General features: G+C 33.9%; 1 protein-coding gene and 1 pseudogene across 1 annotated transcript; both read right to left on the reverse strand.

Moving 5' to 3' along the window:
- Positions 1 to 1675: 1675 nt before the first annotated feature.
- On the reverse strand, positions 1676 to 4881 carry LOC145577061 (uncharacterized; annotated as a pseudogene).
- Positions 4882 to 5336: 455 nt separating this feature from the next.
- Positions 5337 to 11320, reverse strand: LOC145574203 (uncharacterized). Its single transcript, XM_081631945.1, has 13 exons — positions 11048 to 11320; positions 10865 to 10962; positions 10049 to 10131; positions 9766 to 9892; positions 9445 to 9508; positions 9133 to 9230; positions 8953 to 9037; positions 8297 to 8420; positions 7808 to 7909; positions 7532 to 7596; positions 6255 to 6336; positions 6032 to 6111; positions 5337 to 5936 (listed from the first exon to the last, which is right to left on the reverse strand). The coding sequence occupies exons 1-13, from the start codon at positions 11290 to 11292 to the stop codon at positions 5879 to 5881; spliced, it is 1311 nt and encodes a 436-aa protein (XP_081488071.1). The 5' UTR covers positions 11293 to 11320; the 3' UTR covers positions 5337 to 5878.
- Positions 11321 to 13723: the final 2403 nt, after the last annotated feature.

A 13723-nucleotide genomic window follows, 5' to 3' on the forward strand; every position in this document is an offset into this window, starting at 1 on the left:
GTATATTAAACTCATTTCATTGAAACTTTAATCCTAATGAAAATAATCCGATTATAAATTACTATCTATTCCTGTTTTAAACACGGTGTTGAAAGTTTTAACCCTGAACCCTCTAAGTAGGCTTCAGCTATATGCCTATCAATTCATTTAGTAAGATCAAGTTACATTTTAAATGTTGGAATCTTGATTCTTGAGTCAATGTAGTGATCTTTTTGGATAGTTGAAGTACTAATGTATTTTGCCACATAAGGGACATACAATTAATGTTTGGATAAGATGTTTAAAAATCAAGATCATTTGTAATATGGAGTAGAGCAGAGCAACACTTTTTCACAATGCAAGATTTTCTTCTTCTTTTATGACTTATGATTTGTGAGTACTAGCTTATTTTACTCCTTTATTTTTGGAAAGAAATATGAAAAGACATGGATGGTTGTATGTGTCAAATACTATACAAAAGTAAAGGTGTTAGGACAACTAACACCAATTATTAGCCAACTGTGATGAAATCAAAAGGTGCCTAATTATCTCATTTGCAAATATATCATGTACAAACGTACATCTTTCAATATAAATTTAGACTATTTATCACATTTCATTTGCCTAATTAAACGGAAATAGCCTCTAAATTTTTTTTCTAATGAAATAGTAAATCCGCAACATCAATTCATATGAAGTTGATATGTTGAGAAAAAGGGAATAAGGAGGTCGAGAGTGTAATACACATTACATATAAGATTTAATGATTTATGACCAATTTATCATGTTTATGTAGATACAAAATTATGAAGTATTGAAATACATGTAAATTTTACAATCTCATCAATGAATATTTAGTTAACGTAAGTATTTATGTATACTTATAAGCCATTAAGATATGTATAGAGGTTATAAGCTTTTTTGAAGATAGATATTCAAACAATGAAAAAAAAAAGAGGAAAACAAGGAAATATGCTTCTTTTGAGAGGCTCTCCAATTTGCTGTTTATGGAGCAATATGATTGATTAGTAGGATTATTTGCAAATGTAGTTGTCAATCACCTATATAGTGCCATATGCAATGGGCCCATGTGAATTGACCTTTATGACCTTTAGTTTAGCCATAACCTTTGGCCACTTGCCTTCTCCTTGTTTCAGCGGCCAAACACTCTTTCTATTTGGATCATATACTTGTTTTGCCAAATATTAATGTAATTAATTATTAATTGTCAATTGTCATTTGCTAAAGCAATCAATTACTAGTAGATGATTTAATATATTTGGTAATGAAAGTTTAAGTTCAAAGTCTAAGCTAAGGGTTCGTTTGGCATCGTTGTGGTTTTCTGTTTTTTGGTTTTTTGTTTTTCAAAATAATGTGATATATGTCATATAATAAATAAAAAATTAGTTAAACTTGTTAAATTCATGATAATTTTGAAAACTGACAACATAAAAGTGGAAACTCCTTTTTTCTTGTTTCCTGTTTTTGGTTTTTTGTTTTCAAAAAAATAGAAAACTAAAAACAAAAAATAATGTCAAACAAGCTCAAAGTTGTTCATTTCATTTAAACACCTTTTCCGTACCAATTTTTTTTTTTTTAAAAAAAAAAAGACGGAGAAAGTATTTATGACAGCGGCATTTTATTCTTGTATTAATCGCTCGCTCAAATCAGTCAGTCAAGTTGAATTCAACCGTCCTCAGACGTATATGCCTAGGCCAGGCTCTGTTGGGTTTGACTCTCCACCATCCAAGAAGGCCTGTTGAATCATGCAAAATGAACATTATGAAATCTGCCTAAGATCAGACCAAAGTCCAGCAACTAAATTAAAGTCAGTTCATTAAAATTTGTACTTGTTCATCATAAAATTGATCGTTCCTTGAGCAGCACGCTCCAATAAAACATTTCTTGCCTCTACTGCAATTCCTTCAGGCTATATACAAAACATTTTTGTTTAGCAGCAGCAAGTTTAACAGAAAAATTCAATAGATAAACCCAAAAAAAGGCATGAAAAATGTACGATGTAAGTCCTCAAATCCTAACATTAAAGGATTCTAAAGCATGTACCTCTTCTGGAAACCACACCCCAGGTTGTGTATTACCCTCTAAGACTGCTAAGACAAATGCAGCAACAGATTTTCCAACCGATCTGTGAACAATTATGTACGTACAGCCTTAAACATGACCGAGCTTCACATTTGTACTCTATATAAGCTTATAACACAAAATGTACAAGTATTAGGACTATCTATAAGCCTGATATGATACTTACACAGACAATCTCTCATGAGTAAATACGCCAACTGTACTTTACCCATTTGAACATTCCAAATCAACCTATCAGATAGAAAGAATGACATAAATTATTTGTAAATAACCACTAACTGATTAATGATACAAAGGGACTATTAACAGATTTTACCCTCATTGAGATATGCTCCCCCACAATACCATCAACTGCGCGAACTGTAGGATTACACAACTCAACCAATTTCTCAATCTTTGTTCTGTCCCTTAAATAATCCTGCATAATCCAGTGACACAAGCTCATGGATGTATTGTATAATACGAAGTATGACATTCCGGTTAACCAACTGCAGCAATCTAAATTATACCAGTGGTAGAAGATCTGTCATCACGGACATTCCCCAGTTCCAAAAGAAGGGTGCAGTCCCTAATCTAGCACAGACAGTTGGTACTCCCAGAAATTCATGAGCACTTCTTACTTCTGGCAGATGTCTGAAGAAAAATCAGTATTCCTTGTAAAATTGAGTAACATCTTCTAGTGAAAAGTAATAGATACTATACATTAAGATCATAGAATACTACGAACATAAAAGGAACATATTAAGATGGCCGATAGCAGTTGAATGAAATGTATAATATTTGACAGAAAACAGAAGAGAACAATTTTTAGCTTACAGCAAATATACATCCCTCTTGTTAATCCCTTTTCCAAAATCGACATTAAGCATCCCACTATAAGGCTTTAGTTTGACCTTTTCACCTGATTTTACAACAAGACTTCATAGGATGAAACCGTTGATGAATGCTAATAATTAACCAAGTAAAACAAAATAGGGTAATAAAATGGAAACAAGTAACCTTTGTTGTAGGCAATAACCTCTTCTCCGAGAAGCAAAAAGCTTGTCGACAATACTGTTGGACCAGCACCTCCAGTACCGGCTGTGTAGTAAGAGAATCTGAGAATAACATTCAACAAGCAATATTCCCAGTGAACTCACATAAGACCGTCTTAATCAAGTCAAGAAAAGAGCTGCATAAAACTTGAAATTAAGATCTACGCAGCACAAACTTTGAAGGTTGATCACAGGTTAACAAAACAAAACAACGAAACTTTAAGAACTAACAGAAATGGTCACCTGAGCTTTTCAGGTTCACCCCTGCCTTCATCTCTTGCAGCACGAACAAGTTCTGCAGCCATCACTGTCATCATAGTTCCAGTGGAACGGAAATTAAATAAGGAATGTCAATCAATCAAACAAAATATAATTGGAAGCAGACTCTTTGGCAACACTTAGGCTTGCACATGCTTAAAATTTTCATACCCCAAGCATGAATTCGACTCTAGAATGTCATGAACAGATCATGTCAACACGAAAAATATGGAAAGGACAATGAGAAAAAAAAAATACCATTGCTAACACCAGGGCAAATCCCGGCAGTTGTGATAGCAGGAACATTAGCAGCAATTGCATCTTTACAAAACGATTTTGGCACGAGATGCATAATTTGTATCATCACAAACATCAATATATGCTGTCTGTATATAAGAAGATCACAAAAGTATGAGCTAGGAAAACACACAAAATGTTCCAAAAGCGAAAACTAGTACTACTGACTCTTAAACACAATAATGCACATTAATACATAATGAGAATCACATTACAAGCAATCATCCATCAACAAAATCATCTAAGTACGCGCTTAGATTATGACCTCATCTCACCTTTGCACGAATAGCAGCTTCGAGTACTGAGCATTTTTCTGTCTGCTGGAAAGGCCCTGCTGTGTGAACTACAAGATCTACATCTGAAAACAAATAATGTAACAAAATTAATAATGTTCATTTTAACTATGTTCTTTTTTTTTTTTTTTCTTTTTTTGACATATTCAACTTTCCTATCAAAAAATTAAGAATTGTTGTTAGATCTTATACTAAGTATATATGCTATTAAAAAAAAAAAAAAAAATCACCTTGTAAAGCATCCTCTAATATTTCTGCATTATCTATATCAACCTCAACAAACTCCACCCCAAGATTTCTCACCATTGCCGCTCCTTTCTCCCTTCATAATCAAACCAAACATTCAAAAAAAAAAAAATCTCAGTCCCAAAAATAATCCATATATGTTAGCAACTAAACAACTTACTTCGTCGATTCAAAAATAGATGCATCACTTGACTATTTGCACTTTTTTAATACCTCGCCTTAACTTAATTTTTTCTAATTTAATATATGATGTCAAAATTTATCTTAAATATATATTTTCAACGTGTCACTTTTCATAATATTTACAGATAGAGATATTTAGTATTAGTAAACTTATTTAATTTATTGATGAGTATATATATGACTTAGTCAAAAATATGAGATCATTTATTTTGAGACAAAGGGAGTACATCGAAACACAAAATCAAACAAATAAAGGAAGACAAATACCGATTTCTACCACCAACAACAACACGAAGTTCAGGAGAAAGCTTAGAAAGAGCAAGGGCGATAGAACCGCCAACGCTACCAGTACCACCCAAAACCAACACCCTAGGATTCCAAACCTTATAACTACCAGCAGTACATTCTCTTTCCTTAACCGAGCTCGCAACCGCCATTAATGGTGGCATTGAGGTTTTCAAGTTAAGGAGTAAAGAATAACCCGCCATAATTTTTCTCTCCTCTCAAATATGAGAAAATAATAGACCATGTATTACGTAGTCAATCTATACACTTGTTTAAAAATTGGGTTCCAATCATCTGGGCAAATATAACGTAATTGGGTGATTTGATGCATGTGTGAGATGAGATGGAGATATCAAATACATCAATAATTTAAACTTTCCAAAATTGTACGTTAGATCTTATGGCTCAAGCTCAACCTTTAATGCCTTACCAAATTTCATTACTCTGTATGTTGGGTCCAGTAATATCTAGTCTTCTTTTAGGCACGTTTTATTAAAAAAGAATCAGTGTATAAGAAAAGTTATTAAATACTACCTCCGAAAATAATATCCCAAAGTTGCAAATAATAAAAATCGGAGGTAGTATATAAATATAATATGGCGTATAAGTATAATATAAATAAAGTAAATTAAATGTAAAAAACAAAAGACAGGGAATATAAAAAATAATGTTGATTTCACTTTGAGAAAGTTTTTTAGTTAAACAGAAGAAAGTATACTCATACTATACTTCGTACGAGTTTATGGATTACAAATGGTAAAACTGTAAAAGTAACTTCACATCTCATAAACATGGTTTATTTAAGTTGAGATCATTCCTTGACAGGTAGACCTTCTAAGCATTCATTTACAAATTCAATTTCAATCAATATATGTTGTCACCTGAATCATTTACACATTTCTCCAGACTTCCCCCAAATGATAAGACCGAAGTTGATGTCAGATGGTATAGTAGAGGCAGTAGGCACTTTACACTTTCGTTACCATTCATTTGCGAGTAGATTAAGCATCACATTATAGATGCTTGAATGTCCATCTTGCAGACATTTGAAGGTAATTTGTGGATCATGATTCAAACCGTTGTTTGCTAGGCTTTGTCATCAACCTCTTACACAGAAGCAGCAAAGTTAGAACTGTCACTTCATTGTTGTATGGTGGTATAAAACAACTGAAACCTGTCACTCGAATTCAGTGCAGCATCTCAGACATATATGCCTAAGCCAAGTTCTTTGGGGTTCGTCTCCACCATCCAAGGAGGTCTGTTGAATAAGCAAAATGAGGGCCATGAATTTGCCGAAGATCAAGAATGAAAAGAGAACAATTAAATTAGTGCAAGTTCAATAAAAATCTGTACTTGTTCATCACGAAATTGATCGTCCCTTGGGCAGCACGCTCCAATAAAGCATTCCTGGCCTCTACTTCAATTCCTTCAGGCTACAAAAATAAAAATAAATTAAAAAAAAAAAAAAAAAGTTCAATAACAGCGGCAAGTTTAACAGGAATGATTTGGGGGGGGGGGGGGGGGGCATGAAAGTGTACGATTGAAGTTCTCAAGTATTTGACAATAAAGTATGTACCTCTTCTGGAAACCATACCCCAGGCTGCGTACTACCCTCTAAGACTGCAAGGACAAATGCAGCAGTAGATACTCCAACCGATCTGTGAACAAGTAAGACACTAACGGTGAAGCAAATTTTTTTAGGAAAGTGCCTTAAACGTCCTTGCCATTAGCACTCTTAAGCCAGCAATACAATATTGCAAAATTAAGTGAAAAAGATCCGAAAAATAAACAGCAAAAGATGATGGCTAGTTGATTCCTGGTAGAGGCACAGCAAGTCCTTGGCTAAATTCATCACCAGGTAGTACTGCATCCAGTGGCGGATCCAAGAATTGGGGAATGGGGGTACGAAATTATGTTTAATAAAAAAAACAAATTACAAAATAAAAAGTAATATGTGGAGCGTAATAATTTTTTCCTAACTAATAAATTTTGAGTTAATAATTAAAATTACTATTGTATATTTGTATTAATATTTGTGTGTACTATACACCCTATCTTCCGACACTAAGACTTAAAATTAACTAATAAAATTGTGAGGAGAATTTTTTTATCTAAGAGACCTGTTATTTGTAACAGTAGGTCTCTTTGATAAAATGTACAAATCTTCTTGTGGAAAAATAAACAATATCACTTAAGAGACCTGTTTTTGTAACAGTAGCTCTCTTTGATCAAAAGTACTATTCTGAAACTCCTAGGCGTCTAGCATGGAAGGTATATAAAAAATAACCTAAGAGACCAAATTTTGACAAAGGCGGTCTCTTTAAATTAAACAAAAAAAGGCGGGGCTGATTGGTGTTACATAACAGTACCTAAGAGACCGCCTATTACATAAAGGCGGTCTCTAAGCTTAACAGTTTTTTTTTTTTCCAGCGGAATGGGGGTACAGCTGTAACTCTATGTACCCCCCTGGATCCGCCAATGACTGCATCAAACTAAGACCCTCATACCAAAAGTAGGGTCCTACCTTCTTACATGGACTGCGTCTCAGAATAAATTTCCACTCCTGGTATATAGTTCTATATTCTTTAACAGCATATTTATTTACGTCAACGTATCCTACACCTTTATTAGAAAGCATTATTCCAGAGATAGACACTGCAAAAGTCCCATTAAATATTCTGAAAGGTCTGTTTTTAAAAACCAAAAGATTCAAGCAATGCTGCTTCTGGGAATATGATGTCTTTTAAAATTTCATAAAGTGCAGCAAGCTCAACCCAAGCGATAAACACACAACCAGCATGTCAATTTATCAGATAGTAACAACTGCGCTAAAACTATAAACCTGATACTTACACTGACAAACTCTTATGAGTGAATACACCAATTGTACTGCGCCCATTTGAACAATCCAAATCAACCTGGCAAATAGATATTAAATCGTAAATAGCCACTTACCTAACCTGGGGGAAAGCAGTATAGATGACCACAATTACAAGGGGATTGTAACAAATTAAGCAAAGCACTGCTTCAGTTGTACTATCTTTACTCGGGAGACTAGTTAGAACTAAGAATTTTAGAAGTGATACTAGGAATAATTTGTATAACACTAATCAGTTTATAGCACCTTACCCTCATTGACACGCGCTCCCCTGCAATACCATCAACTGCACGAACTACAGGGTCAAACAACTCAACCAACTGTTGAACCTTTGTTCTGTCCCTTAGAAATTCCTGCATAATCCAGTCACATGAGCTCATGGTTGTATATTATGGTGTCTGGTTAACCAACTGCAGCAACCTACATGCACAGGTTTTTTTTTTTTTTTTTTTTTTTTAATCCCTTTTAATGGTCAATACCTACATGTGTTCAGTGTGACTAGTAAAAGGTTATCAATGGCCTTCATAATTTACCCAAAAATAAAATAAAATTAAATTAAATCAAAAAGTCCATCTAGCAATGAACCCTTTATGCTTTCTACTGTATTTTCTGGCAAATAAGGTCAATTTCTAAGGATATCTCTCTGTAAGACAATTTATAGTTTGTCCACTAGCCCAACAATAGAGCCATTGTCTACAGCAGCCAAAACTAGCAAAAAAACTGAAGAGAATAAATTATACCGGTGGTAAAAGATTTGTCATTATGGCCATTCCCCAGTTCCAAAAGAAGGGTGCAGTTCCGAATCTAGCACTGACAGTTGGTACTCCCAGAACTTCATGAGTACTTCTTACTTCTGGCAGATTCCTGGAGAATATATACTATTTCTTATAAATTTGAGGGACATTCTCCAGTTATACACTAGGATCGTTAATGGCAGCAGAAAGCAAGCAAAAGTTTGATACAGCCTTTCCATGGTTCAACTAGATGTTTTAATAACAAAAAAGGAGAAGAGGATTCACCCCTAAGCCAGCACCTTGATGCAAATCGGTGTATTGCACTCATGAGGGTAAGCACGGAGTTCAATTCAGTTAATTAATAAGGAAGAACAATCAAATACACTCAAGAATCGTAGCTGCATGACCCTGCATCTACTAAGTTTTGGACCTGGAGACAGATTATTTGAAGGGCTATAGCATTTCCAGGCCTATAGAATATTTAGAAAATGTAAATACTTTATTGCCAAATACGGAGATCAAATGTTCAAAAACAACCCAGCACACATCTCATATCCAGGTAGCCAAAAACAGTTGAATGAAATTCACAATAATCAATGAAGTGATCTAGCAACAACTAAGCCTTAGTCAAACAAAAAAAAAAAATCAAATTAGTAACTTACAGCAAAAATACATCCTTCTTATTGACCCCTTTTCCAAAATCAACATTTAGCATCCCACTATAAGGCTTTAGTTTGACCTTTTCACCTGTATTCCCAACAAGACATCATGAGATGAAAAATTATATGATTGCTAGTGAGCACGTATAACAACATGACGTAACAAAATGGAAGAAAGAAAACCTTTATTGTAGGCAACAACCTCTTCTCCTAATAGTAAAAAGCTAGTAGACAATATTGTTGGACCAGCACCTCCAGTACCTGCTGTATAGTAAGAGAATCTGAAGATAACATGAAACAAAAAAATACCCAGTGAACTCACATTAGACGTCTTGCATAAAGGCATGCAAACTAACATAATCAAGTAAAAAGAGTATGGAACAGAACACAGTCCATGCCAGAGATATGACAAGAGTTACATGAAACTTTATATCAAATGTATTTAAGATTGATCACAAAACACGATATCAAACCCTCAAGAACAAAAATGGTCACCTTAGCCTTTCAGGTTCACCCTTGCCTTCATCTCTTGCTGCACGAACAAGTTCTGCAGCCATCACTGTCATCATAATTCCAGTGATATAGGAAAATAATGAGTTAGGACTTAGGAGTCAACCAATCAATTATATAAACAATAGAAAGAAAACTCATTGGCAACACTTAAGCTCGTAAGATTTAGTTAATCATATGTAACGAAAATCCCCCATAACACAAGGTAAATTAGACTCTAAAATGCCGTGAATAAGTTCATGCAATGTTAAGAATATGGATGGATAGGGAGAAAAATGAATAGTAAAAATGTTCAAATATAAGAACCATTGCTCACTCCAGGGTAAATCCCGGCAGTTGTGATTGCTGGAACATTAGCAGAAATTGCATCTTTGCAAAATGATTTGGCACGAAATGCATAACTCGTATCATCACAAACGTCAACATATGCTGTCTGCAAGAAGATTGCGTAAGTATGTGTCAAGAAAACAAAAAAATTACGAAAAGCCAAACTAGTATTGACTCTTAAACACAATGAGAATAAAAACCACAAGCAATAATCCATAACATAACCATCTAAAAAAATGCTTAGATAATTACCTCATCTCACCTTGGTACGAATAGCAGCTTCAAGTACAGGGCATTTTTCTGTCTGCTGGAAAGGCCCTGCGGTGTGAACTACAAGATCTACATCTGAAAAGAAAGCAGCAAATGTTCATAACATATATAATGTACTACGTATTAATAATCGACCAAACTAAAAATATATTATAAAATAATATCAGTACGTAACTGCATACTACACATAGACCACACAACAATACAACATGATTATAAAGGACATGATCCCCTTAACAAATCGTCAGGTAGTTGGTAGCTGGTTATAAATAGCGGTAATGGGAATGAATTTACGTGTACATTAACAAGCAAACAACATTCTAATGTCCATAGCAATGCAATCTCATCCCAAATTTGTGTTTTTCTTCATAAATTTCCATTACTTCCCAATACCACCCCAAATAATTTGAATGGCAATGGAGATTTGTGAAAGAATAATTTGGCATGAACAATCATTGCCACGGGAATGGACATTGATTTCTTTCATGTACAAATTCATTCCCATCGCCACCATTTACTACCACTAAACAAACGGTGCGTAGATATCAAAGATATAAAATATTAGAGGCCTAATCGCCATTGGCCTTGAAAGTTGGATTAGTTGCAGAAATGATCAGTAATCAAATACTTTAACTTTGCAGCAATTAAAGTTACATGCAGCAATTTACTAAAGTAAACTGAATTACTTGGCTAAGTTTCAAACTGCAATTGTACTAATTAAAATTGCAAAAGTTAAAATTCAATAATCTAGCAACTCCATTTCTACCACCACATTTTGTTCAAATTCCAGAAAATATAGAAATATTACCTTGTAAAGCAGCTTCCAATTTGTCCACATTATCAATATCAACCTCAACAAACTCAGATTTCTCTCCAAGGTTTTTCACCATTGCTGCTCCTTTCTCCCTTCAAAATCAAATCAAACCTTAAAAAAAATTAATAAATAAAAAAAAAATCAATCACAAACCCTAGAATTCTGGAGAAAATTTACCGATTTCGACCGCCGACAACGATACGAAGTTCAGGAGAAATCTTCGAAAGAGCGACGGCAGTAGAACCACCAACTCTTCCGGTACCGCCCAAAACCAAAACCCTAGAATTCCGAATTTTATCGCTGGAAACTGCGATATCAGTCTTCGGCTTGGAAATTTCTCTCTCCTTAACCGAGCTCGAAAAAACCGCCATTAATGGCGGTGCTGAGCTTTTGAAGTGTAGTAGCATTGAACCTCCCGCCATATTTTCTCTCTCCTCCCTGAAATGAAAATGGAAGATGATGGACTGAGAGGAGTAGTTGTTTCGGTTATCTTAGTTTATCGTAGTTGATGACGTGGCGGTTTGTGAATTTGGTGGTTTTGAGTTTGTATACGTGTCATTGTTTGGGATCATTTTTTATTTGGTCTTTCTTTAATTGGGCTTTAACCTAAATTGTGATGACCAAGTCCAGCCCAATAAACATTTTTCCTAATGGCTAAGTGGTCAGGTTTTTTATGGAGAGATGAAATGAGAGATCAGTATGAATGAATGTATGATGAGACGAGATATAGAGAGAATCATTCTACAATTAGACGACTTTGTAAAAATGTAACTTTCAAAAATATACATATTGTAGTTAAAATGAATGGATGAAGTATAATATTAGGAAATAGTTGATACTAGAAACTTGTATTATTTTCAAGTATAAAGTTTGATTAATTATTATATGCCTTAAATTTACGTTTTTTATATGCACACTTTATTCACATCATATCGAAGGCTTAGGGAACAATTAGAGATTGTTAATGTGTGTTTTCTTTAAGAGTCAGACGAATTGGTAAATATAGAATAGATCAACATACATCCTTCATACTATTCTAAATGCGGTGTAGTGAATACTTGATTTTAACGAAATGTGAGATATACAAAGAGAGGTTCATATGATAAGGAGGGAATTTGAGGTTACCATTAGATAAATAAAGTAATATTGCTAGTTTTGCTACTAGCTAATGATCAACCTTTCAAAAAGAAGTATGTTTCATTGAATTATATAAGAGAACGAAAGAAGTTTATGTTATGCACTCGGGTCATCGAGTGTGTATAACGGTTAAAAAAACGGGGTTCACGGGGTCATGTTAAAAGGGGTGTAGTGGCCCAGCCCAATTTAGAAGAAAGAGAGGTAGAGAAAAAAGCACGTGTTCAAGCAAGTGTAACCAAGATAAAGGTGTAGACGTGTAGTACCCTCAAAATTATGGCACGCGGAAAATCGTATAAGGCAGTGTTTGGATTGGTCCCCATTGAAAAAAGAATATGGTTCTTGCTTTCAATTTACTAGATTTCCATTATTTCTTATTTTTAGACAATGTGACTAAGAAGGGCATTTTCGTAACTTCCGAATCCATGACGGTCCACACTCTCCGTAGTAGGAGTAGCATGCAATAACGTTACAATAATACGGTTTATGACTCCTCCTTGTATTTATTTATTTATACAGAGGTATATACTGTATTTCTTTTTTAAACAGCTATTAACGGTCATGTACTTTAAATAAGAGAAGTAGTACGGAGTAATACAGTATAACTTTTTCTTAGAATAACTTTTCAATTATAATGTGCCGTAAATATTGTGATATTTCCTTTTTAAGAAAGTGTTACAAATATTAAAAAATGAGAGAAATTAGTTATTTTTGTAATACATAGTATATCATCTCTTGTCAATACGGAGATACTGAGCTAGTATTTTCTTCCCTTTCATTCCGTAAAGAGTTTTAATCCTCAACATCTTACTCAATCTATAAAGACTTGTAGTGAGTGGATAGATAATTTTGTCTTTAACTTTTATAATACAAATAAAGTTTGATTTAGATGTGTTAATGTCAAACAAATGAAGATTCAAGTAGCTAGATTGAATGACATTTTTCATGAATTGCATGAATTAATTAAAGAACAGTACACCACAATTCAAATAGCATCAACCTCGCAATAAATTAGGTCAACATGTCCAAGACAAGCTTGTAACTCTAATAAGCTGCACCATCGATCCATGCATGCATGCAATGTTTTGGATGAAGCGTCTTGTTTCAGCTACACTTCATAAGTTTTTCTTATTGTAGTTTATGTGTGTGGTTTGATGTAATTGGTTGTACTGTAGCTTTGTTTAGCTCTTATAGGTTATAATCCCTGCGTATCGTTATATTCTATAACCACATGTACTCACTAAAAAAAAAAAAAAAAAACAAAAAACTTCTAATACTATTCTATAACCACATATGCTAATTTCATTATTTTTTACGCTGCAACTACAAAACATTACTAAATATCCAAACCTATATCGAGCCTTATGTACATACATCAAACATTACGATTTATAATCCATGTATGAACGCATATAATCATATATATACGAAGTAATTGATACAGTATAACTAATTGATGTCGGCTATACATCATAGAAATGTGAAAAACAATCTATAAAAAAGGTGGACAAATAAACTAGTCACTTGAAGAAAATAGCCAAACCGTCCAAAAAAATTGTCTAGAAGATCACCATGATCCTATGAAATAACTACTGACAACCAAAGTGTGTAAAATAGAAGGTGAAAAATACGTTAGTTGCATAAATTGGGGTATGACCTTATTACAGCTGGATTTTTTATTTTTTATTTTTAATAAAAGTTCACGAGCTCAAAAAAAAA

Source organism: Chenopodium album, chromosome 13 (genome assembly GCF_948465745.1).
Source record: "Chenopodium album chromosome 13, dcCheAlbu1.1, whole genome shotgun sequence".
Lineage (NCBI taxonomy): Eukaryota > Viridiplantae > Streptophyta > Magnoliopsida > Caryophyllales > Amaranthaceae > Chenopodium > Chenopodium album.

What these genes read in the sequence shown, in the direction of transcription:
- LOC145574203 (XM_081631945.1), bottom strand. Translation starts at nt 11,292, where the DNA reads ATGGCGGGAGGTTCAATGCTACTACACTTCAAAAGCTCAGCACCGCCA. An exon ending in TTACCCTGGAGTGAGCAATG is followed by an intron (nt 9,509 to 9,765) that starts GTTCTTATATTT and finishes TTATGATGACAG; the next exon opens with TGATGGCTGCAGAACTTGTT. An exon ending in ACTCATAAGAGTTTGTCAGT is followed by an intron (nt 6,337 to 7,531) that starts GTAAGTATCAGG and finishes ACTTGTTCACAG; the next exon opens with ATCGGTTGGAGTATCTACTG.